The sequence below is a fragment of the Scyliorhinus canicula genome, chromosome 2 (assembly GCF_902713615.1).
Source record: "Scyliorhinus canicula chromosome 2, sScyCan1.1, whole genome shotgun sequence".
In the NCBI taxonomy this organism is placed as follows: domain Eukaryota; kingdom Metazoa; phylum Chordata; class Chondrichthyes; order Carcharhiniformes; family Scyliorhinidae; genus Scyliorhinus; species Scyliorhinus canicula.
In genome coordinates this window covers 204,088,731-204,115,559 of record NC_052147.1, presented here as the reverse complement: position 1 = coordinate 204,115,559, position 26,829 = coordinate 204,088,731, and the positions used below count along the sequence as shown (strand labels likewise).

At 49.6% G+C, this 26,829-nt stretch overlaps 1 protein-coding gene across 2 annotated transcripts in view; it reads left to right on the top strand.

Moving 5' to 3' along the window:
- Positions 1–26,829, top strand: part of LOC119961897 (mitogen-activated protein kinase kinase kinase 20-like) — a 171,492-nt gene that overhangs the window by 99,267 nt on the left and 45,396 nt on the right. For both annotated transcript variants that reach the window (XM_038789395.1, XM_038789396.1), the window contains exons 15-16: positions 1,846–1,908; positions 24,440–24,532. In XM_038789395.1, coding sequence (XP_038645323.1) covers positions 1,846–1,908; positions 24,440–24,532 — 156 coding nt within the window. The remainder of the gene's footprint in view (positions 1–1,845; positions 1,909–24,439; positions 24,533–26,829) is intronic.

Here is a 26,829-nt window from a genome sequence, read left to right as displayed (position 1 = left end):
ATTTGGCTGCACCACAGCCTGGTATGGCAACTGCTCAGCCCAGGACCGTAAGAAATTACAGAGAGTCGTGAACACAGCCCAGTCCATCATGCAAACCCGCCTCCCATCCATTGACTCTGTGAAACGAAAGTCTGAGAACAAGCACAAACAGATTCAAAAACAACTTCTTCCCTGCTGTTGCCCTCTTATGAACTGAACACAACTCATTTGTTGCATCAATAACAACCTATGGTAACGTGTGTGAGAGCAGGCCTTTATTGAGCATCGCAGTGGGTCTCTGCATAATTTGTTGAGAAAGGTGTCAGACTGTTCTAGAGGGTGCTGGGCACGTTATCTATTGGCTGGAGAAATAGTTGTCGCTCAGGTAACATCTGTACAATACAAATTCTGTGAGGCCTCCATCCCAGAGCCGTGCAACTGAGGAAGGGAGTGAACTGCCCATTGGTGAATTCACTGCTCATCCATGCTCTGCGATTCATCAGATGTAGCCACATCAAACCAACTATCCCAATGGACCAGATTGTGAATACTTATTATGGGATAGGATGGGGGAATGGGTCTAGTTAGGGTGCTCTTTTCAAGGGTCGGTACAGGCTCCACGGGCGCGATTCTCCGATCGCGGGACAGAGTGTCCGCGCTGTCGTGTTTCACTACGGCACGAAACGGTCGTGGGCAGTAAGGATCCTGTCCCCCACAAGGGGCCAGCACGGCGCTGTAGTGGTTCACGCCACTCCAGCCTCACTTCCTGGTGCACACTGGGGGCGCCGCCAACCCGCACATGCACGGTGGCCTTGCTGAACGCTCCGGCCCCAACGCAACATGGCGCGGGGGTTCTGGGGCCGGACGCGCAACAAAGTTGGCCCGGGGGCGGCAAGAGGCCAGCTCACCGATCGGTGCAGTCAGCGCCAGCGGGACTCTGCTTTTTCTGCGTGGCCGCTCGGCCCATCTGGGCCAGAGAAACGGCGGCCCCGCCACATACAGCAGCCCACATCCGGCGCCACGCCAAATGTGCCGGCGCAAATGCCGCCGATTCTCCACACCTCAGGGAATCGCGCGCCGGCATCGTTGCAGCATGGCGCGGTTGCGGCAATTCTCCAGCCCTGCGCAGGGCCGGGTGAATCGCGCCCAAGGGGTTGAATGGCCTCCTTCTGCACTGTAGGAATTCTATGTATGTAATGAGTGATTCTATGAACTGCTCTCTCTTCACATCTTCTCTACTGTTGCAGCACTATACTCCGTATGCTTCACCCGACGTCTATGTCTATGTATTTACATTGTGTATCTATCGTATGTCCTATGTTTTTCATGTATGGAACGATCTGCCTGGACTGTATGCAGAACAATACTTTTCACTGTTCCTCAGTACACATAACAATAAATCTAAATCTTTAACCTGCTGATCAATTCAATTCATGTAATTATGCCTGAAAACAGTGAACATTGAAGTTTCAGCTTCTGGTTTTACACCAGAAAGCCTCTTTGCTCTCAACAGAGGGTGGATATGTTCCATTGCAATTTGAAATTCAGAGGAAATGTATTAATACCAACATGCATAGTGAATGAAATGATTTATGATAGGTATATCTGTATTACCAGACGGAATGACATGATAGGCTCGAGGGGCTGATTGGCCTCTCCTGTTGGAATGTATCTTTACACAAAAGCAACATTTTAAAAATAGTTTAAAAAAGGAATATTAATTTCTGAAGGATAAGTCACCAAAAATTGAACTGTTTGAGTATTTTCTAGTAAATTGATATGTTGACTGTTAACATGTTGGTGGAAGTTGTTGGAAAAGTAGAAGAGATTACGTTCTGTTAACAGATCCATTGTGCTCTTTTTCAGACTGGAATTGAAAAACTGACCCTTGACTACATGAATTTATTTCACTTTCCTCCTTTAATCAAGGTAGGCAAAGTAATGTTATTTTCAACCAGAGCAGATGCGCTGTATTTTTGTGGAGGCCATGCTAATTTCTTGTTTGGAGCCTTGTTCGGCTTGATGCATTTTGGATCATTTATGATTCTTTTCCTCCCACTTATCTGCTTTGAAAATAATACAGACCTGCTTTTGAAATATAAATGAGCAAATGTCAGATGCAGAATATTGGAAAACCCTATCACAACATGCATACCATAGATCTATTAAGCACCTGCTGATGATCTATAAATATATTTTGAATTATTAGTTCCAAACTGTGAAGATTTTAATATTTTGTGCAGAGTCATGTTGATTACTTGATCATGTGGGTCAGATCTAGAAGAGAATACACAGCTACTATCTATGATTTAAGATTTGTATCGCACCTAATGAACCTGACCACAAAACTAGCAAGCGATGAAATAAGCTGATTATACTGCTCTGCGGTATAAAATTATAGACTACTACTGACAGCCATGCAATGTCTTTTTACTGCAGTTCAATATTTCCCTGTATCAGCTGCCCCTGACCCAGTCATAGTATATGACATTTATAACATTAGTCCTCTGATCAGAGGGCAATTAAAATTTAGCTTATAGCTATCTGGAAAAAAGTACTTCATTTTGGATATTTTACATTTGGTGCAAAATCCTCTGGTGGTGTGAGCCTTGAAATGACTGTAACTGAGAATGGGTGGCCAGTGCTGTTCTGTATCTGATACCAAATGGTGATAGTGTAGCTTGGATGTATTGTGTTTTGCTTTCTTTCCTGTAAGGGCCTGCCTAGTTTCTGCTCAATATGTCTCCAATGCAGCTCAGATCAGATTGGAATCATGGTGGAATGGAGATTAAATCAGCAGAACCCATTACTATGGTGTTAGAGTTCATATTCTGAAAGGAACAGGTACAATGGTTTTAAATTGTCTCCTGATGACACATTGCACTCCTGCTGCAATGTACTTTACTCATTGAAGCAAATACCTCAATGTTTGATAATGTTTTGTTAGCTGCCCGCGACTCAGCAAGTTTATCTAGTCAGTAACTGGACTGGAGAGACCACGCAGTCAATACTGAGTCGGGGGAATGGGAATACATTTGTTAGACTTGGCCTCAATGTTTGTAGGGAGCAATCATTTTAAATGGTCAGAAAATCATGGGTTGTATGTTGTTCAAATTTCTGATGTAAAAATCCATCAGGTATTTTATTTATCCATTCTTGGGATATCAACATCACTGGCAAGGCCAGCATTTATTGCCCCATCCCTAATTTCCCTTGAGAAGGCGGTAGTGAGCCTCTTTCTTGAACCACTTTAGTCCACGTGGCATAGATACAGCCACAGTGCAGATAGGAAGGGAGTTCCATGATTTGGACTCAATGGCAATAATACCTCCTAATCAGGACAGTTGTCAGTTGGAGGGGAACTTGCAGCTGGTAGTGTTCCCATGAAGCCCTTGTCCTTCAAGGTGCTAGAGATAGTGCATTTGGTAGATGCTATTGACGGGCCTTTGTTTAAGCTGATAGATGTGGTGCCAATCAAGCAAGCTGCTTTATCTTGAATGGTGCTAAGTTTCTTGAGTGTTGTTAGAGCTTCATTCGTGCAGGAAAATGAAGAGTATTCCACCACACTCCTGGCTTGTGCCTTTTATGACGCAGTCTTTGGGAAGTCAAGAGATGAAATGAAAAAAAAAAGAAAATCGCTTATTGTCACGAGTAGGCTTCAATGAAGTTACTGTGAAAAGCCCCTAGTCGCCACATTCCGGCGCCTGTCCGGGGAGGCTGGTACGGGAATCGAACCGTGCTGCTGGCCTGCTTGGTCTGCTTTAAAAGCCAGCGATTTAGCCCAGTGAGCTAAACCAGCCCCTGTGCTGGTTTATCCTGTGCTGAATTTCCAGATTCTGACCACAGTGTATGGCTGGTCCAGTTCAGTTTCTGGTCAATGGTAACCTCCAGGATATTGCTGGTGGGGAATTTAATAATTGTAATGCAATGAATGTCAAGTGGAAGTGGTTAGATTCTCTTTTGTCGCAAATGGCCATTGCCAACACTTATGTGGTGTCAGCTGGGCACTCAGTCAAAAAAATACTCCTTTGAGAATAAATTGACAGGAAACTCAACTTTTATAAGCAGAGAAATAGTATTAAGGTGTTGGGTACAAATTAAAACAAAGCAGCAACATCAGAACAGAAGTAGGACGTTCAGAACCTCAAGCCTCTTCTGGCATTCCATGAGATTATGGTTGATCTGGAACTGAACTCTACCTTTGCTCCACATACCTTCATACCTTTGGCCAACAAAAATTCTACCAAACTCAGTTTTTAAAATAGCAATTGATCTAGCATTAACTGATGTTGTCAGAAGAATTTCAAACTTCTACCTCTCTTTACATGAAATTGTATTTCTTAATTTCACTCCTGAAAGTTCTAGCTCAAATGTTTTGACTATATTACCCTTAGTGTTAGATTCGTCTATTGACAGAAATAGTTTCTCGCAGTCTACCCCATCTGTTCCGATTACTATCTTGAAAACTTTGATCAAGCCACTCTTAACTGTCTAGATTCCAGGCATTACAACTCGAGCTTGTGTAATTGCTCCTTGTAACTTAACCTTTGGGAGTGCAGATAACATTCTGGTAAATCTATACTGCACTCCATGCAAGGTCAATAAATCATTCCTTCGGAGCAGTACCAAGATCTGCTTAGACATTCCAGTTATGGTCTAAACAGGGCTTTGTTTGAAAACACCTTTTGTGGTTTATAATCTGTAAGGCCTATAAGTGCTAGTAACTAGGACAAGGGAGGAAGGAATTGGATATAATCTGATATGAAGCAACTTCCAAAGGTTTAATTTAAAGGGGTAAGTCGTGGCAGGAGAGCTCAAAACTATAGTTTGCCATGGTCTGGAGGCTGCGTTGCGGGGTCTAGGGATATCTCCCAGCACTGGTGAGCGGCGCACGTTAGTGCAGGAAATGGGAATAGGTGCGGCCTCAGTGGGGCGTTCCTTGCCACATTCCAGAAATGAAGCAGAGTCCCATTTAATAGCGGGGTGATTCTTGGCGCTGCCAGCGGCTAAACGCGCTCGACACGGGACTTTATTTTATTTCCATTAAATTGTGCCCCGAGTTTCAGAGCTGGAGCAGCGGCTGGGGACTCCGTGGAGCATCCGCAAGGCGGTAAGTGTCGTAGATAGAGCGTATAGAGAGGTGGTCATACCGCAGGCTCAGACTCCACAGGCAGGAAGGTAATGGGTAACTACCAGGCAGAACAAGAGAGCTAGACAGGCAGTGCAGGAATCTCCTGTGGCCATTCCCCTGCAAAACAAATCGACCACTTAATAATAATCTTTATTGTAACAAGTAGGCTTACATTAACACTGCAATGAAGTTCCTGTGAAAAGCCCCTAGTTACAACATTGTCGCCTATTCAGGTACACAGAGAGAGAATTCCGAATGTTCAAATGACCTAATGGCACGTCTTTCGGGACTTGTGGGAGGAAACCGGTGCACCAAGAGGAAACTCACGCAGACACGGGGAGAACGTGCAGATTCCGCACACCCAGTGATCCAAGCCAGGAATCAAACCTGGGACCCTGGCGCTGTGAAGCCATAATACTAACCACTATGCTACTGTCCTGCTGAAGGGAATGACCTCTTGTTGAAGCAGCAACAGCCAAATTTGTTGCATCACAGTTGGCTCCGCTGCAGAGGGGAGGAGTAAAAAGTGTGGGAATGCAATAGTTATAGGGAATTTGATTACAAGGGGAATAGATAGGTGTTTCAGTAGCCACAAACGAGACTCAGGCTGGTATGTTGCCTCCCTGGTGCTAGGGTCAAGGGTGTCTTGGAGTGGTCACAGAACACTCTGGAGGGGGAGGGTGAACAACCAGTGGTCATAGTACACATTAGTACAAACAACAATTGATTGGAATAAATGAATTGGGTACTCTAAATTTATTTATTTTTAAAGATGGGGAAAATAGAGTACAAGCGTAAGTTTGCGGCAAACATAAAGACTGACTGTGAAAGTTTTGATAGGTACGTGAAGGGATAGAAATTGGTGAAGACAAATGTCAGAATGTCAAATACAGTCAGAAACAGGGTAATTTATAATGGGGACAAATAAATAGCTGAGCAACTAAACACATACTTTGGTTCTGCCTTGACAAATGATGACACAAATAAGATAGCAGAAATGTTGGGCATCACAGGGTTTAGTGGAAGGGAGGAACTGAGGGAGATAAATATTAGTAGAGAAATAGAGTTGGGGAATTGATGGGATTAAAGGCCGATAAATCCCCAGGGCCTGAGAATCTACATCCCAGAGTACTTATGGAAATGGCTCTAGAAATAGTGGAAATATTGGTGGTCATCTTTCAAGATTCTGTAGACTCTGGAACAGTTCCTGCAGATTGGGGGGTAGTTAATGTAACCCCACTATTTAAAAAGGGAGGTAGAGAGAAAACAGAATTATAGACTATTATAGAGCATTAGTAATTGGGGACTCAATAGTCAGGGGCACAGATAGGAGATTTTGTGGGAGCGAGAGAGACTCACGTTTGGTATGTTGCCTCCCAGGTGCAAGGGTACGTGATGTCTCGGATCATGTTTTTCGGGTCCTTAAGGGGGAAGGGGAGCAGCCCCAAGTCGTAGTCCACATTGGCACTAACGACATAGGTAGGAAAGGGGACAAGGATGTCAGGCAGGCCTTTAGGGAGCTAGGATGGAAGCTCAGAGTGAGAACAAACAGAGTTGTTATCTCTGGGTTGTTGCCCGTGCCACGTGATAGTGAGACGAGGAATAGGGAGAGAGAGCAATTAAACACGTGGCTACAGGGATGGTGCAGGCGGGAGGGATTCAGATTTCTGGATAACTGGGGCTCTTTCTGGGGAAGGTGGGACCTCTATAGACAGGATGGTCTACATCTGAACCTAAGGGGCACCAATATCCTGGGGGGGAGATTTGTTAGTACTCTTTGGGGGGGTTTAAACTAATTCAGCAGGGGCATGGGAACCTGGATTGTAGTTTTGGGGTATGGGAGATTGAGAGTATAGAGGTCAGGAGCACAGATTTGACTTCGCAGGAGGGCGCCAGTGTTCAGGTCGGTGGTTTGAAGTGTGTCTATTTCAATGCCAGGAGTATACGAAATAAGGTAGGGGAACTGGCAGCATGGGTTGGTACCTGGGACTTCGATGTTGTGGCCATTTCAGAGACATGGATAGAGCAGGGACAGGAATGGTTGTTGCAGGTTCCGGGGTTTAGGTGTTTTAGTAAGGTAAGAGAAGGGGGCAAAAGAGGGGGAGGTGTGGCGCTGCTAGTCAAGGACAGTATTACGGTGGCAGAAAGGATGCAAGATGGGGACTCTTCTTCCGAGGTAGTATGGGCTGAGGTTAGAAACAGGAAAGGAGAGGCCACACTGCTGGGAGTTTTCTATAGGCCACCTAATAGTTCTAGAGATGTAGAGGAAAGGATGGCGAAGATGATTCTGGAAAAGAGTGAAAGTAACAGGGTACTTGTTATGGGAGACTTTAACTTTCCTAATATTGACTGGAAAAGATATAGTTCGAGTACATTGGATGGGTCGTTCTTTGTACAATGTGTGCAGGAGGGTTTTCTGACACAATATGTTGACAGGCCAACAAGAGGTGAGGCCACTTTGGATTTGGTTTTGGGTAATGAACCAGGCCAGGTGTTAGATCTGGAGGTAGGTGAACACTTTGGAGACAGTGACCACAATTCGGTGACCTTTACATTAGTGATGGAAAGGGATAAGTATACCCCGCAGAGCAAGAGTTATAGCTGGGGGAAGGGCAATTATGATGCCATTAGACATGACTTAGGATGTGTGGGTTGGAGAAGTAGGCTGCAAGGGTTGGGCACACTGGATATGTGGAGCTTGTTCAAGGAACAGCTATTGCGTGTTCTTGATCAGTACGTACCAGTCAGACAGGGAGGAAAGGGTAGAGCGAGGGAACCGTGGTTTACCAAAGAAGTGGAATCTCTTGTTAAGAGGAAAAAGGAGGCCTATGTGAAGATGAGGCGTGAAGTTTCAGTTGGGGCGCTTGATAGTTACAGGGAAGCGAGGAAGGATCTAAAGAGAGAGCTAAGACGAGCAAGGAGGGGACATGAGAAGTCTTTGGCAGGTAGGATCAAGGAAAACCCAAAAGCTTTCTATAGGTATGTCAGGAATAAAAGAATGACTAGGGTAAGAGGAGGGCCAGTCAAGGACAGTGGTGGGAAGTTGTGTGTGGAGGCTGAGGAGATAATTGAGATACTAAATGAATACTTTTCGTCAGTATTCACTCAGGAAAAAGATAATATTGTGGAGGAGAATGCTGAGACCCAGGCTATTAGAATAGATGGCATTGAGGTGCGTAGGGAAGAAGTGTTGGCAATTCTGGACAAGGTGAAAATAGATAAGTCCCCGGGGCCTGATGGGATTTATCCTAGGATTCTCTGGGAAGCCAGGGAAGAGATTGCTGAGCCTTTGGCTTTGATTTTTAGGTCATCATTGGCTACAGGAATAGTGCCAGAGGACTGGAGGATAGCAAATGTGGTCCCTTTGTTCAAGAAGGGGAGTACAGATAACCCCGGTAACTATAGGCCGGTGAGCCTAACGTCTGTGGTGGGTAAAGTCTTGGAGAGGATTATAAAAGATACGATTTATAATCATCTAGATAGGAATAATATGATTAGGGATAGTCAGCATGGTTTTGTGAAGGGTAGGTCATGCCTCAGAAACCTTATCGAGTTCTTTGAGAAGGTGACTGAACAGATGGACGAGGGTAGAGCAGTTGATGTGGTGTAAATGGATTTCAGTAAAGCGTTTGATAAGGTTCCCCACAGTCGGCTATTGCAGAAACTACGGAGGCTTGGGATTGAGGGTGATTTAGAGATGTGGATCAGAAATTGGCTAGTTGAAAGAAGACAGAGAGTGGTGGTTGGTGGGAAATGTTCAGAATGGAGTTCAGTTACGAGTGGCGTACCACAAGGATCTGTTCTGGGGCCGTTGCTGTTTGTCATTTTTATAAATGACCTAGAGGAGGGCGCAGAAGGATAGGTGAGTAAATTTGCAGACGACACTAAAGACGGTGGAGTTGTAGACAGTGCGGAAGGATGTTGCAGGTTACAGAGGGACATAGATAAGCTGCAGAGCTGGGCCGAGAGGTGGCAAATGGAGTTTAATGTGGAGAAGTGTGAGGTGATTCACTTTGGAAAGAATAACAGGAATGAGGAATATTTGGCTAATGGTAAAATTCTTGGTAGTGTGGATGAGCAGAGGGATCTAGGTGTCCATGTACATAGATCCCTGAAAGTTGCCACCCAGGTTGATAGGGTTGTGAAGAAGGCCGATGGTGTGATGGCCTTTATTGGTAGAGGGATTGAGTTCCGGAGCCATGAGGTCATGTTGCAGTTGTACAAAACTCTAGTACGGCCGCATTTGGAGTATTGCGTACAGTTCTGGTCGCCTCATTATAGGAAGGACGTGGAAGCTTTGGAACGGGTGCAGAGGAGATTTACCAGGATGTTGCCTGGTATGGAGGGAAAATCTTATGAGGAAAGGCTGATGGACTTGAGGTTGTTTTCGTTAGAGAGAAGAAGGTCAAGAGGTGACCTAATAGAGGCATACAAAATGATCAGAGGGTTAGATAGGGTGGACAGCGAGAGCCTTCTCCCGCGGATGGAGGTGGCTAGCACGAGGGGACATAGCCTTAAATTGAGGGGTAATAGATATAGGACAGAGGTCAGAGGTGGGTTTTTTACGCAAAGAGTGGTGAGGCCGTGGAATGCCCTACCTGCAACAGTAGTGAACTCGCCAACATTGAGGGCATTTAAAAGTTTATTGGATAAGCAGATAGATGATAAGGGCATAGTGTAGGTTAGATGGCCTTAAGTTTTTTCCATGTCGGTGCAACATCGAGGGCCGAAGGGCCTGTACTGCGCTGTATCGTTCTATAGAACATAGAACATAGAACACTACAGCGCAGTACGGGCCCTTCGGCCCTCGATGTTGCGCCGACCTGTGAAACCATCTGAAGCCTATCTGACCTACACTATTCCATTTTCATCCATATGTCTATCCAGTGACCACTTAAATGCCCTTAAAGTTGGCGAATCTACTACTGTTGCAGGCAGGGCGTTCCACACCCCGACTACTCTCTGAGTAAAGAAACTGCCTCTGATATCTGCCCTATATCTATCACCCCTCAATTTAAAGCTATGTCCCCTCGTGTTGGTCATCACCATCCGAGGAAAAAGACTCTCACTGTCCACCCTATCTAACCCTCTGACTATCTTATATGTCTCTATTAAGTCACCTCTCAGCCTTCTCCTCTCTAACGAAAACAACCTCAATTCCCTGAGCCTTTCCTCGTAAGACCTTCCCTTCATACCAGGCAACATCCTAGTAAATCTCCTCTGAACCCTTTCCAAAGCTTCCACATCCTTCCTATAATGTGGTGACCAGAACTGCATGCAGTACTCCAGGTGCGGCCGCACCAGAGTTATGTACAGCTGCAGCATGACCTTGTGGTTCCGAAACTCAATCCCCCTGCTTATAAAGGCTAGCACACCATATGCCTTCTTAACAGCCCTATTAACCTGGGTGGCAACTTTCAGGGATTTATGTACCTGGATGCCGAGATCTCTCTGTTCATCTACACTACCAAGAATCTTGCCATTAGCCCAGTACTCTGCATTCCTGTTACTCCTTCCAAAGTGAACCACCTCACACTTTTCCGCACTAAACTCCATCTGCCACCTCTCAGCCCAGCTCTGCAGCTTATCAATGTCCCTCTGTATCCTATAACATCCTTCAGCACTATCCACAACTCCACCGACCTTCGTGTCATCTGCCATAGATCATAGAACATATGTTCTATGTTCTATAGACTAGTAATGATGAGATATGCCTGGCCATCGGTTATTGGGCCTGCCAGCTACCTGTTCGATATCAGACACATCAGATATGGCAAACAAAACTCACACAAGTTGACTGAAGTAACAAGTGAAATATGATCATCTATATAATGATTGCGAGACATTCTTACCTTGACATTGCACAGAGATGGTGCAGGAGTGCATGATAACGCCTCCGAGGAAGTCACTCAGTGGGTGCACCATTACAGACTCATGCAGGTCATAACACAGCTGAGATACTCGCTTTGGTGGGCACGGTAAAGCAGCTAGTTGGGTTTTCATCTTGAGTCTCACAGGTCATATGTGAGCAAGGTCAAACGATGGAGACAAGGACAGTAGTCAGAGAGTGCAGAATGCTCCTAGCTCTGAAATGTAGATGCTGTACCTCGGGGGCCATTGACACAAAGGGGACTTCTAGAGCAGCAGGAAAGAATGTGTGATATACCGTCAGGCATTCTTGCATCACTGAGAATGCTTACAGAGAGATTGGAGGAGTTCATCTCAAGCATGTCTATGCCCAGGAAAGAGTGGTCACCTGCAAGGAACATCAAAATTGACAAATCAAATGAGTGCAAGCAGATCCTCATCCCGCTTACACAGCATAGTAATGTGGTGGTTATGTTTTTGGCCTAGATTGATGCTCCAGAGACAGGAGTTCAAATACCACTATGTAATCTATTCTGGGAAACATAACTTTAATTAAATGAATCTGGAATAGAATCACAGAATTGTTATAGCGCAGAATCAAATTAGTCACAGGATGTATCTGCACTGGCTCTCTGGAGGCCGATGTACCTCGTACCTTTCTCCTGCCATCTCCTGTACATTCTTCATTTTCAGATAATAATCCGATTCCCTCATGAATACCTCGATTGAAGCCACACTCTCAGGCAGTGCATTCCAGATCTTAACCAGCCACTGCATGACAAAGTTTCTCCTCATGTTGCCATTGCTTCACTAGGCAAGTAGCAATTCTTTTTTTATTTGTCCATGCGATGTGGGCAGGACCAACATTTCTTGCCCATCACGGAGGGCATTTAAGAGTCAACCACATTGCTGTGTAGGCCAGACCAGATAGGGATGACAGATTTCTATCCCCTGAAGAGCATTATTCAACCAGATAGGTTTTTACAATTGACAATTGTTTCATGGGCCGGGATTCTCCCCTACCCGGAGGGGCGGGGGGTCCCGGCGTGTCGGAGTGGCGTGAACCACTCCGGCGTCGGGCCGCCCCAAAGGTGCGGAATTCTCCGCATCTTTCGGGGCCAACCCCTCACATTGAGGGGCTAGGCCCGCTGCCGGAGTGGTTCCCACGCCAGCCGGGACCGAAAGGAGCCCGCCCGCGCCGCCAATCCCGCCGGTCAGGTAGGTGTTTTGATTCCCGCCGGCGGGAGAGGCCTGTCAGCAGCGGGACTTCGGCCCATCGTGGGCCGGAGAATCGCCAGGGGGGGGCCCGCCGACCGGCGCGGTGCGATTCCCACCCCCGCCAAATCTCAGGGAGCGGAGAATTTGGGACACGGCGGGGGCGGGTTTGACGCGGCCCCGGGCGATTCTCCAGGGGGTCGGAGAATCCCGCCCATGGTCTTCATTAGACTTTTAATTCCATATTTTTTTTAATTCAGGGATTTTATTTAATACTGGTGGGATTTGAACCCATGTCCCCAGAGCTGGGTCTCTGGATTACTAGTGAAGTGACAATACCACTGCGCCACTGCCTCCCCATAAACCTGTGCTTAAATGTGTGCCATCTCATTCTCGACCATTCCACCAGTGGGAACAATTTTTCTGATCTATTCTGTCCAGTCCCCTCAGGTTTTGAATACCTCTATCAAATCCCCTCTCAAAGCAGCTGAAGTTCCTTAACCCTGGAACTGGTCTCGTGGATCTTTTCTGCACCCTCTCCAATGCCTTCACATCTTTCCTAAAGTGTGGCGCCCAAAATCGGACTCAATAGCCCAGTTGAGGCTGAAAGCAATATTTTATACAAGTTGAACATAACTTCTTGTACTCGATGTGCATACAGCGTCAAGGTATTTAAATATGCAGAACTGGATCATGCCCATCAAGGGCGAGACCCAGATCGCACCAGGCGAAGCATGTCTGGTGACTCGCGATCAGCCCAACGTCCGGCATGGAGCCTAAGATGGGGCTCTCATGCGATTTACCGATTGCACCTGGATTCGTGCTGGGCGCAGTGCGGTCGCTGAATCGGGCCCATTGTCGCTCCATGTCTTACCTACCTGAATGAACTACTTCACAACTGTCTGCATTGAATTTCATATCTGACTTGCCTGCCCATTCATCAACTTGTCTCTGTCGACTTTCGGCGGCGGCATGTAGGTAGACGTCGCACGTTAGGTGGCTCCTGCTAGAGTCTCTTGTTGGATATTTATGCCTGGTCTCAGGGGTAGTTTTTGGATGAATTGTTGTGGGAAGTCATAAGGAGTTTGGGGAATGTTGAAGTCCAGAAAAAAGGTTCTGGAAAGAAGGAGGCAAGTGAAGGTTCGCCGGTGAGTGCTGGTGTGAGTCCTGCAGGAAGAAAGATGGCAGGGGCTGGGTAATCAGCTGGGGCTGCTCCTCTCATGGTGAAAACTCCGACTGAAGTGATGTTGGTGGAGTTTGAGAGGCTGTTTGCCAAGCATTAGGAGGTGCTTTGGGTGAGATGATGGCCTCGCTTAAAGTGTGGCTGTCGCAACACAGCGACCAATTCACCTCGATGGATGAGGAGCTGAGCAGGGTGGCGGAGGTCAATAAAGGGATCAGAGCCAAGGGCCTGGAGAAGAGGTCAAGGAGGCAAGATTTTGAGAATCGTGGGCCTGCCTGAGGGTGTCGAGGGCCCGAGGCCGACTGAATACTTTGCAAAGATGTTTGCTGAGTTGATGGGAGAGGGGGACGAATCCTCCAGCTACAAGTTGGAGAGGGAACATTGATCACTCAGGCCGAAGCCTAAAGCGAATGAGCCACCAAAAACGGTCATAGTTCCAACGTGAAGGAGAAGGTTTTGGTTTTATTCAGATGTGTTTTGACTTTTATCTTGCGTGTGGTTCTTTTTTGGTTCTTGGTTCGAGGAAGGTGGGTTTTTGGGGCACGTGTGGCTGGGTTATGGAGGGGGTGCTTTGACAGGGCTCACCGCACCAGCAAACAAAGGTTGGCGAGTGAACTGGAGTGTAATGACGGAGGGGCCACGGTCATTGGAGCCTGGTCGAGCAGGCTTAGTGTGAATGTTGGGGGGAGGGGATCGATACTGGGTGAGGTGTTTGCAAGAGGAAGTGGATGGGGGATTCTGGGAGGGGGTGGAGGGGGTCGGCGGTAACAAAATGATGGGGCAGGTCTGGTCAGATGGGTGGGGCCTGGGCTAATGGTGATGGCGGATAGGAGGGGTGGCGGGTGAGAGACCCCCAGTCAGAATGGTGACGTGAAACACGGAGGGGGGAGGTTAGGGGGACTGGTGAAGAGTGCAAGAGTATTTGCGCATTGGATGAGTCTTAGGAAATGAAATGAAAAATGAAATGAAAATCGCTTATTGTCATGAGTAGGCTTCAATGAAGTTACTGTGAAAAGCGCCTAGTCGCCACATTACGGCGCCTGTCCGGGGAGGCTGGTATGGGTGAGCCAGGTGTTTCATTTGGGGTTTGATGGTAGAGCTCGGGGGGTGGTGATCCTGGTGGGATAGTGGGTGAGGTTTCAGATGAAGAAGGTGGTGGCGGATCAGGGGAGCAGTTGCGTGATCATTACGGTGCTATGGAGGGGAGACTGGTGGTACTGGTGATAGTATATGCCCCCAATTGGGATAAGCGGGGTTTGTGAAGAGAATGATGTGTGCCATTCTAGATCTGGTTACCCGTGAGTTGGTAGTGGGAGGGAATTGTAACACAGAACATGAGCCAAGTGTGGATGGGTCCCAGCCGCGCTCGCTCATCCAATCCAGCAACGGGAGGGCGCGGCAAAGCCGTTGGCAGGGCTCATGAGGGAGTTTGGGGGAGGGGGTTGGACCCATAGAGATTTTAACATCCAAGGGACTGGAAGTATTCGTTTTTCACCACGGTGCATAAGGCGTTCTCAAGAATTGTCTTTTCGTGTTGGGGAGGCACTGTTCGCCGGAGTTAAGAGGGCAAAGTATTCAGCAGTTGTGATTTTGAATCACGCTCCACATTTGATGGGTGTGGTATTGGAGCAGGGGGCAGCCCAGAAGCTGGGATGGAGAATGGATGTGGGGTTGTTGGCTGAGCGTAGGCTCTGTAACAAGGTAGGGAAGGTGACTGAGGAGTATGTGGGGTTCAATTGCTCCGGGGAGGTATCACTCTCGGAGGTTTGGGAGGCTCTGAAGGCGGTGGTAAGGGGGGAGGTGATCTCGTTTTACGGCCAAGGTGGATATGGAGGAACGCCAAAGACTGATCAAAGAGATTTTAGAGGTGGATAGGAGGTATGCATGGGACCTGGACCCCGGTTTCCTGGCAAAGAGGAAGGAATTGCAGGTGAGGTTTGACCCATTGTCCAGGGGGAAAGCGGTGCATCAGTTGAGAAGGACGGCTGTTTACAAGTACGGGGAGGGACTATGTTGCTGCAGGGACTATGAGGGAATGGATGGTGGGGGGGGGGGGGGGGGGGGGGGGGGGAAGGGGGGGTTTGCCACCGTGGGGAGCGGGCTTGGGGGTTTCCCTGGGGACGTGGTGGGTCGAGGAAGGGCTATTGCTGATCGGCGTAGAGGGAAGGGGCGGCCCCTCGGGTTCGGTTGGTCACATGGAACGTGAGGGGGCTGAATGGTCCGGTGAAGCGATCCCGAGTCTTGGCTCACTTGAAGGGGCTGGGAGCGGATGTGGCTATGCTCCAGGAGATGCACCTCAGGGTTACGGATCAGGTGAGGCTAAGAAAGAGTTGGGTGGGACAGGTGTTTCACTCGGGGCTTGATGCAAAGAACCATGGGGTGGCAATTTTGGTGGGTAAGAGCCTGTCGTTCGTTGCGTCCAAAGTGGTGGCGGATAGTGCAGGTAGATATGTGATGGTGAGTGGGAAACTTCAGGGGGAGCGGGTGGTCGTGGTTAATGTTTATGCCCCCAACTGGGATGATGCGGGCTTCATGCGGCGTATGCTGGGCCTGATCCCGGACCTGGAGACAGGGAGATTGATTCTGGGTGGGAACTTTAACACGGTGCTTGATCCGGCTCTGGACCGCTCGAAGTCTAGGACGGGCAGGAGGCCGGCAGCGGCCTCGGTGCTGAGGGGGTTCATGGATCAGATGGGAGGGGTGGACCCTTGGAGGCTTTTGAAGAAAGTTCTCCTTTTTCTCCCATGTTCATAAGGCGTACTCCCGGATTGACTTTTTCCTGCTTAGCAGGGCGCTGATCCCGAGAGTGGTGGGGGCGGAGTATTCGGCGATAGCCATTTCTGATCATGCTCCACATTTGGTGGACCTGGAGTTGGGGGGAGGGGAAGGATCAGCGCCCGCTGTGGAGGTTGGATGTGGGGCTTTTGGCAGAGGAGAAAATGTGCGGGCGGATCCGTAGGGGTATAGAAGGGTATCTGGAAACCAATGACAACGGGGAGGTGCAGGTTGGGATGGTTTGGGAAGCGCTAAAGGCAGTAGTTAGAGGGGAGCTGATATCTATTCGGGCGCACAGGGAGAGGGGGGAGAGGGTCGAGTGGGAGAGGCTGGTGGAGGAGATGATCAGGGTGGATAGGAGATATGTAGACACCCCGGAGGAGGGGCTTCTGTGGGAGCGGCGCAGTCTCCAGGCGGAGTTTGGCATTTTAACCACCCGTAAGGCGGAGGCGCAGTGGAGGAGGGCACAGGGGGCGGTGTATGAGCACGAGGAGAAGGCAAGTCGGATGTTGGCTCACCAGCTCCGGAGGCGGGAGGCAGCTAGAGAAATTGGGGGAGCCACGAATGCGGGTGGGAACTTAGTGCGGGGTGGAAAGGACATCAATGGGGTGTTCAGATCCTTTTATGAGGGGCTGTACCGGGCGGTACCCCCCGGGGAAGCAGACAGGATGGACCGCTTTTTGGATAAGCTGGAGTTCCCAAGAGTAGGGGACGAGCGGGTGGAGGGTTTGGGGGCCCCAATTCAGTTGGAGGAGCTGGTGGAGGCGTTGGGAAGTATGCAGACAGGGAACGCGCCGGGGCCTGACGGGTTCCCGGTGGAATTTTATAAGAAATTTTCAGATTTGCTAGGCCCGCTGCTGGTGAGGACCCTGAATGAGGCTAGGGAGGGGGGTGCTCTGCCCCCAACGATGTCCAGGGCAATTATCTCTTTGCTCCTGAAGCGGGACAAGGACCCCCTTCAGTGTGGGTCTTACAGGCCAATCTCACTCCTTAACGTAGATGTCACGTTTTTGGCAAAGGTGCTGTCCAGGAGGGTGGAGGATGTGGTCCCGACGGTGATTCATGACGATCAAACGGGGTTTGTAAAGGGGAGACAACTGAATGCCAACGTGCAGAGGCTCCTGAATGTCATGATGATGGCGCCGGTGGCTGGGGAGCCAGAAATAGTGGCGTCCATGGATGCGGAGAAAGCTTTTGATAGGGTGGAGTGGAGTTACCTGTGGGAGGTGTTGCGGAGGTTTGGGTTTGGTAAGGGGTTCATTAGCTGGATGAGGTTGCTGTACAGCTCCCCGGTGGCGAGTGTGGTGACGAATGGGAGGAGGTCAGAGGACTTTCGGCTTTCCAGGGGGACGAGGCAGGGGTGCCCCTTGTCTTCCCTGCTCTTCGCATTAGCGATTGAGCCTCTGGCCATGGCGCTGAGGGACTCGAAGGGTTGGAGGTAAATTGTGTGCGGGGGGGGAGGTGACGCTGTATGCAGATGATCTGCTGCTGTATGTCGCGTACCTGGCTGAGGGGATGCCAGAGGTGCTGAGGATACTTGAGGAGTTTGGGGACTTTTCGGGATATAAGCTGAATGTGGGGAAAAGCGAGCTGTTTGTCCTGCACCCGGGGGGTCAGGAGAGGGAGATAGGGGAACTCCCGTTGAGGAGGGCTGAGGGGAGCTTTAGGTATCTTGGGGTCCACGTGGCTAAGACCTGGGGGGCTATGCATAGGCTTAACGTTTCGCGGCTGGTGGGGCAGATGGAGGAGGAGTTCAGGAGGTGGGATGCGCTGCCGCTCTCGTTGGCGGGCAGGGTCCAGTCGGTTAAAATGACTGTGCTCCCGAGGTTTTTGTTTCTTTTCCAGTGCCTCCCCATGTTGATCCCGAAGGCTTTTTTCAGAAGGGTGAATAAGTCGATTCTGGGGTTTGTGTGGGCGGGGAAGGCCCCGAGAGTAAGGAGGGTATTTTTGGAGCGAAGAAGGGAGGTAGGGGGCCTGGTGCTGCCCAACCTGTGTGGATATTATTGGGCAGCGAACGTGGCGATGATTCGCAGGTGGGTGACGGAAGGGGAGGGTGACGCATGGAAGAGACTGGAGGTAGCATCCTGTGCGGGTACGAGTCTGGAGGCCTTGGTGACGGCCCCACTTCCACTCCTCCCGGCAAAGTACTCCACAAGTCCGGTGGTGGTTGCGTCTCTCAAAATCTGGGGACAGTGGAGGCGGCATAGGGTGGAAGTGAAGGCCTCAGTTTGGGCCCCAATATGGGCCAATCACCGTTTTGCGCCAGGGAGAACGGGTGGGGGATTTGGGAATTGGCACAGGGCAGGCATCATACAGTTTGGGGACCTCTTCTTGGATGGGAAGTTCGCGACTCTGGAGGAGCTGGTGGGGAAGTGGAACCTCCCCCCTGGGAATGCTTTTAGGTATATGCAGGTCAGGGACTTTGTTAAGAGGCAGGTGGAGGAGTTTCCGCGGCTGCCGCCAAGGGGGGGTGTAGGACAGGGTGCTTTCGGGGACGTGGGTCGGGGAAAGGAAGATCTCCGCTATTTACCAACTGATGCAGGAGGAGGAGGAGGCCTCAGTAGATGAGCTCAAAGCGAAATGGGAGGAAGAGCTAGGGGAAGAGATTGAGGATGGGACGTGGTCGCACGCACTGGAGAGGGTGAATTCTTCCTCCTCTTGCGCACGGCTCAGCCTAATTCAGCTGAAGGTACTGCACAGGGCTCACATGACGGGGGCAAGGATGAGCCTGTTTTCCGTAGGGGTGTGGGAGGTGTTCGGGTGGCCCGGCAAACCACACCCATATGTTTTGGGCATGTCCGGCTCTGGAGGGGTTTTGGAAGGGGGTGGCGGGGATTTTGTCGTTAGTGGTTGGGTCTAGGGTCAGGTCGGGCTGGGGGCTCGCGATCTTTGGGGTAGCTTCGGAGCCGGGAGTGCAGGAGGCGAGAGAGGCCGGCATTCTGGCCTTTGCGTCTCTAGTAGCCCAGCGCAGGATTCTGTTACAGTGGAGGGATACGCGGCCCCCGAGTTCGGAGACCTGGATCAACGACATGGCTGGGTTCATCAAGTTGGAGAGGATGAAATTTGCCCTGAGAGGGTTGGTACAGGGGTTCTTTCGGCAGTGGCAGCCCTTTCTCGATTTCCTGGCGAAGGGGTAGAGGGTGGTCAGTCTCTGCAGCAACCTGGGGTGGGGGGGGGCAGGGTTGGGTGGGTTTGGTGATGGTTGGGGGATGGTTGTGGGTGTGTTTTTCTTCTTTTTTGTATTGCTATTTGTTATTTATTTTGGGGGGGGGAGATCTTTTCTTGTTTTGGTGTGGAAATACGCCTTGTTTGTTTTAAATTGCGGGGAGAAAATGTGTTATTGTTATTAAAAAACTTGAGGAGTTTTATAGGGAGTTGTCGGAGACACCAGAAGATGAGTAGGAAATTAGGGGGCGCGATTCTCCGCTCCCGCGCGGCATCGGGAAGGCCGTCGTGAACTCGACCAAGTTTCACGACGGCCTCGGAGGCCGCTCCTTGCACCCTATTCACCCCCCCCCCCCCCCCCCCCCCCAAGGGGCTAGGAGCGGAGTTCCGTAGATCTCGGCCGCCGGGCCTTCACGCTTGCGTCAAGGCGGTGCGCCGAGAATGACGCGACGGCGGCGCCTAAGTGATGTCAGCAGCGCATGCGCAGGTTGGCCTGCTCCAACTAGTGCATGCGCGGTTGCCGTCTTCCCCTCCGCTGCCCCGCAAGACGTGGCGGCTTGATCTTGCGGTGCGGCGGAGGGGAAAGAGTGCGTCCCTTGGAGACGCCAGCCCGACGATCGGTGGGCACCGATCGCGGGCCAGTCCCCTCCCGAACACGGCCGTGGTGCTCACTCCCCTCTCCGCCCCCCTCAAGCCACAAACGAAGCTTTGGCGCCATGTTCACGACGGCAGTGACCAGGTGTGGTTGCCACCGGTGTGAACAGGTTGGGAACGTCAGGCCGCTCGGCCCAACTGGGCCGGAGAATCGCGGTCGCCGTGAAAAACGGCGAGCGGGGAGTGGGAGAATCGCGGGGGGTGCCAGGGCAGCGTGTCGTGAGTCTCCCGGCCCTCCCACGATTCTCCCACCCGGCGTGGGGAGCGGAGAATCGCGCCCAGGGAGTTTCTGGGTGGGTTAGAGTGCCCGAGGTTGGGGAATGTGGAAAGGGCAGGACTGGAGGAGCTGATGGGGGTGGAGGAGGTGACGGTGGCGATTGGGAAGATGCAGGCAGGGAAGGCGACAGGGCGAGATGGGATTCCGGTTGAATTTTATAAAAATTTAAGGATAGGTTGGTGCCATTGATGGTGAAATTGTTTGAGGATGCAACGGACAGGGGTGTCTTACCGCAAACGATGGGGCAGACCTCCATCTCATTGTTGTTTAAGAAGGACAGGATCCGGTGGAGTGTGGGTCGTACAGGCCCATATCTCTGCTGAATGTGGACGCCAAGATATCGGCGAAGGTGCTGCTGTTAAGGTTGGAGGGGTGCCTTCCAAAGGTGATTGGAGAGGACCAGACGGGGTTTGTAAAGGGAAGACAGTTGTCCTCGAATGTGAGGAGGCTGTTCAATGAGGTGCTTTCTCCCGCAGAGGGTGGTGACATTAGATGTGGAGAAGGCATTTGATCGGGTGGCGTTATTTGATGGCAGTACTGGAGAAATATGGGATTGGGCTGATGTTTGAGGCCTGGGTACAAGAAGCCAATGGTGAGCGTGCATACGAATATGAATTCAGGGTATTTTGCATGGTACCAGGGTATGAGGCAGGGATGCCCCATGTCCTCCATTCTGTTTGCATTGGCCCAAGAGCCCTTGTCCATTGCGCTGAGGAGCTCAGGGTTGTGGAAGCAGATAGTGAGGGGAGGGGGGGTGGCACGTAGGGTGTCCTTATATGCTGATGACTTGTATATTTCAAAGCCGAGCTCTTTGGTGGGGAGCATAATGGGGTTGCTTCAGGGATTTGGGGCGTTTTCAGGGTACAAATTGAATTTAGGGAAAAGAGAGTATTTTATGGTCGCCTCTCACGAAGTCGGGTGCGGGGGGGGGGGGGGAGGGGCTAGAATTAGGAAGGTGATATTGCAGAGGGGACAGCAAACGGCCTAGGCCTCCCAAATTTGATGTATTACTATTGGGTGGTGAATATAGGGCAGCACTATAGCACAGTGGTTAACACCGTTGCTTGACAGCTCCAGGGTCCCAGGTTCGGTTCCCGGTTTGGGTCACTGTCTGTGGGGAGTCTGCACGTTCTCCCCATGTCTGCGTGGGTTTCCTCCGGGTGCTTCGGTTTCCTCCCACAGCCCAAAGATGTGCAGGTTAGGTGGATTGGCCATGCTAAACAGCAGGTAGGGGCTGGGGCAGACGTTTTTCCCTTCACCTCGTTGATTGCTTACAGGCCGGCCTTGTTGGTGTGGAGATCAGCTTCTCCACTCTGTGCCTGAGCGTGACGGGGACCCGCTGGCCCTCGAAAAAGGGAAATTTTCTCTAAAGGGGAGGGGCGAGTGATGGGTTCCACAATAGTTAGGGTTTTGTTTATTTTGCATTTTGGGGAGTTGGTTACCGTTGACTGCTGAGGGAGGGAGGGGGGAGGTGGGATAGGGGCTTAATGGGTTGGGGAGACCTGCTTTAGATGTAAGTTTTTTTTTAAACGAAAAAAGGGTGAAAACAAGGGGACAAGGATTAGTCTGATGTCACCACGGGCAAACAGTCCGGCAATAACATTTTTAGAATGTTGAAAATTTGTGGAATGAAAATAATTTTACAAAATCTTGTCTGTCATTTTCTTTTTTTAATAAATTTAGAGTACCCAATTATTTTTTCCAATTAAGGGGCAATTTAGCGTGACCAATCCGGCACATCTTTGGGTTATGGGGGTGAAACCCACACAGACACGGGCAGAATTTGCAAACTCACAATAGACAGTGACCCAGGGCCGGGACTGAACCCGGGTCCTCAGAGCCGTGCGCAGCAGTGCTGTCTATGTCATTTCAAGTTCCACACTATCTTCTGCACAATTCACAATGCTTCCAAGTTTCACATTCTTTGTATATTTTGAAATTGTGCACTTGACACCAAGGTCTAGCTAGGTCACTAACATCTACCATTAAATCCAAGGGTGCGAACACTGACCCCCTAAAATAAAGTGGAATAAAAAGCTAGTATCAGTAATGGTGAACGTGATGTTACCAGATTGTTGTAAAACCCCGTCTCTTGCTGTTCTGGGAAAGAAATCTGCCATCCTTATCCGGTCTGGCCTACGAGCGACTCTGGGTCCACAGCAGTGAGGTTGAAATGGCCTAGCAAACCATTCAGTCAGATCAAACCACCACAGAAAAGTAGAATAAAAATCAAAATGGACTGACCACTTGGTATCAAACCAGGCCTTCATTAGTCTTTTGTCTGAAATTGAAACTCCCTACCTAACATCGGAGTCCCTACACCAACAGGATTACTGCAGTTCAGGAAGGTGGCTCACAATCACTGCCTCAAGGTCAATTAGAGATGTGCAATAAAAGGTGACCTTCCTATTGCTGCCTGCATCCCATGAATAAATGTATTTAATAGGACTCATAATACCCTAATGCTGGCCATTCATTGCTCGACTAATCTGCAGCAAAGTGTTCTCCAGCTCAAGGAAGTACAGGTGGGTCCTGAGAAAGATGACGATAAAAGGGGACATGGAAGTGCAGACTCTGTTCTATTTCCACTTTTCATCAATTCTCCTCCAATACCCTACATGCTCCCTCATGTCCCAATGGCTGAGTTTGTTTGCAGAGCTGTTTTGTGTTGGGGAGAATGGGGCATCTGAAGAGAGAGAGAATGGGACAGTGAGTAAAGGTTGATTAGCACGTGTAAGAATAGAAATGCAATGTGAATTGTTATTGGAGAGGGTGGATTGGGACCAGTGAGAGAGGAAAGTGAAATGCAGCTTTGAGGAGAATGGGAGCAGTGGCAAGAGATCAATGTTCTCTCTAATGTGCATGTGTGCAGCTGGGAAGCAAACCAGACTGTACCACACGCTGAAATAAAGAGACCATTCAGACTTTGTGAAGTCACTTTGTGAAAATTCAGTGATTTTTAAAATGTAACCCAACCCAACCAATGCAAAGGAAATTTAGAGGGAGCCTTGATCTCGGACAAAGAAGTTGAAGCACGTTATCACAAGTGGCTAGCACTGTGGCTTCACAGCGCCAGGGTCCCAGGTTCGATTCCACGCTGGTCCACTGTCTGTGCGGAGTCTGCACGTCCTCCCCGTGTGTGCGTGGGTTTCCTCCGGGTGCTCCGGTTTCCTCCCACAGTCCAAAGATGTGCAGGTTAGGTGGATTGGCCATGATAAATTGCCCTTAGTGTCCAAAAAGGTTAGGAGGGGTTATTGGGTTACGGGGATCGGGTGGGCATGAGGGCTTAAGTGGGTCGATGCGGACTCGATGGGCCGAATGGCCTCCTTCTACACTGTATGTTCTATGAAGCTGGTGGTGACTTTGGTAGTCATGAAGTCCATTTGACAGAAAGCCTTGTTATGGCTACGAATGTCTTATATAATAATAATCTTTATTAGTGTCACAAGTAGGCTTACATTATCACTGCAATGAAGTTACTGTGAAAATTTTCAAACAAATTACTTGTGTCACCCATTCACTACTTTTTGGTTTACCCTCCCTCTTCTTTTCAGCCCTTGTCGGAGTTGTCTTTGTGCTTTGCTTTATTTTTAAACAAAAACAATATTTTGATTCACTTTCTGTAATAGTTTAAACATTTCAGGTGCTGTAAATGTTTTTATGATAGTATAATCTTTATTGTCACAAGTAGGCTTACATTAACACTGCAATGAAGTTACTGTGAAAAGCCCCTAGTCGCCACACTCCAGCGCCTGTTCGGGTACACAGAGGGAGAATTCAAAATGTCCAATTCACCTAACAGCACGTCTTTTGGGGCTTGCGGAGCACCTGGAGGAAACCCACGCAGACACGGGGAGAACGTGCAGACTTTTACAGTGCTGCTCTACGTATGAGTCATGACGTGGAGATGCCGGCATTAGACTGGGGTGGGCACGGTAAGAAGTCTTACAACATCAGGTTAAAGTCCAACAGGTTTGTTTTGCATCACGAGCTTTCGGAGCACCAGGTGAATCTGAGGAAGGAGGAAGGAGCAGTGCTCCGAAAGCTAGTGATTCGAAACAAACCTGTTGGACTTTAACCTGGTGTTGTAAGACTTCCTACTGTAACTACATATGAGTAGCATACCCTTTGCTAGAATTTATAAAGACTGTTCTAAAAGCCAAATATAAATTGTTAAATATTATTTTTGAAGGACGATGAAGCTGAGGAAGAAGATGCTGGAGAAAAAACAGTGAATGTGGATCTGCTTTTCGGGTATCATTTAAAACCAGGGAGAGGATCTCAGGTAAAATTTTAGCATGTCATAAGACCATAAGACATAGGAGCAGAATTAGGCCACTCGGCCCATCAAGTCTGCTCCACCATTCAATCATGTCTGATATTTTTCTCATCCCCATTCTCCTGACTTTTCCCAATAACCACTGATTCCGTTATTGATCAAGAACCTATCTATTACTGTATTAAAAGCACTCAGTAATTTGGCCTTTAGCTCTGCAAAATCTGTGAGGTCCAGAAACATTTGCTGGGATTATCATAGAATTTACAGTGCAGAAGGAGGCCATTTGGCCCATCGAGTCTGCACCGGCCCTTGGAAAGAGCACCCTACCCACGGTCAACACCTCCACAGTCCAAAGATGTGCGGGTTAGGTGGATTGGCCATGCTAAAATTGCCCGTAGTGTCCTAATAAAAGTAAGGTTAAGGGGGAGTTGTTGGGTTACGGGTATAGGGTGGATACGTGGGTTTGAGTAGGGTGATCATGGCTCGGCACAACATTGAGGGCCGAAGGGCCTGTTCTGTGCTGTACTGTTCTATGTTCTATGTTCCACCCTAGCCCCATAACCCAGTAACCCCACCCAACACTAAGGGCAATTTTGGACACTAAGGGCAATTTATCATGGCCAATCCACCTAACCTGCGCATCTTTGGACTGTGGGAGGAAACCGGAGCACCCGGAGGAAACCCACGCACACACGGGGAGGATGTGCAGACTCCGCACAGACAGTGACCCAAGCCGGAATCAAACCTGGGACCCTGGAGCTGTGAAGCAATTGTGCTATCCACAATGCTACCGTGCTGCCCCAATTAAGGAGCAATTTAGCGTGGCCAATCCACCTACTCTGCACATCTTTGGGTTGTGCGGAGTGAGACCCCACGCAGACACGGGGAGAATGTATAAACTCCACACGGACAGTGATCCGGGGCCAGGATCGAACCTGGTCCTCGATGTGTGAGGCAGCAATGCTAACCACCGTGCCGCCTATAGGCCTGAATTTATAGCTTCATCACCACCTCTGACGGGTTTTGAGGCGGGATCCCACCTGCCCGGACTGGAAGCAATTTTACGGTGGAGCGGACAGGGTCTCAGCATGGAGGGAGGGGTGAAACACCAGTCCATCCTTATCCTGATGAAAGCTTTAAGCGGCCACTTAATGGTCTTGCTCCATCCAGCTCACTTTTTAGGCTGGCAGGTGCTGGAGAGATCAGGGCGAAATAGAAAAATTTTAAATCCTTAATCTTGGCTTGGGGTGGTCACCTCTATGAGAAGTCCCCATCTGACTAGGGGCACTCTCCCCTGAAGGTCTGGACACCTTCAGAGCCCTCACCACCCCCCCCCCCCCCTCAATTCGCCCATCGCCCAATCGCCCCGAGTGGTCACCTGTCACTTACCTGGCCTCTATGTCCCAATAACTAGTATTAGGCAAGTCACTGCAGTGTCTTGATGGGCTGGAGAGTTGCCAGCCAATCGAATTGATACCTTTTGTATCACACGTCTATGAGATGCAATGTATAATTAAAAGCATTGGGTCATAACTTCCTGACTCCCCAGCATTTCATTTGGGGTACATACCCAACTACCCCGCGTCCCAACCTAACCAACATTCCCCACTTCTCCAAATGACCAGAACCTCCAAACTCCAGGCTCTTCAACCCCCCCCCCCCACAAGGTGGATGCCCAAATCTCTCTTCCCCTCCCCCCACGCCACCCCGGCCTGGCTGATTTCCAAATCTGCACTTCAATAATGTACTGATAGTAAGTGGTTCACATATCTGTTATTGTGCATGTGCCTCTTCAAATTCTAGCTATTTGAGACTATTTTTCTGCTTATACATATATCGAGGTGATGAATCCCAAAGTTACAACCTAAAGAAAGGTGTATCCTTATTAAGCGTGGGAGGGGATGGCACATCTCCTTTGATATGCCCAAATCTGGCACGGTCTTTGGACCCACCTATGTAGGTAACAACCAACCTTTGCAAGCTGCCTCAAGTACAGCAGACCTTGAGCTGAATGTTCCTCTGGCATTCTTTCTTGTATCATGTGAGAGTACCTTTAAGAAATGGGTGTTTATAAATGGGTGCGTATATAAATATCTGGGACAGAATTCTCCGACCCCCGCAGGGTCGGGGAATCGCCCGGGGCCGGCGTAAATCCCACCCCTGCCGTGGCCGCAATTCTCCGCCACCTGGGAATCGGCGGGAGCGGGAATCACGTTGCGCCGATCGGCGGGCCCCCCGCGGCGATTCTCCGGCCCGCGATGGGCTGAAGTCCCGCCGCTGACAGACCTCTCCCGCCAGCGGGA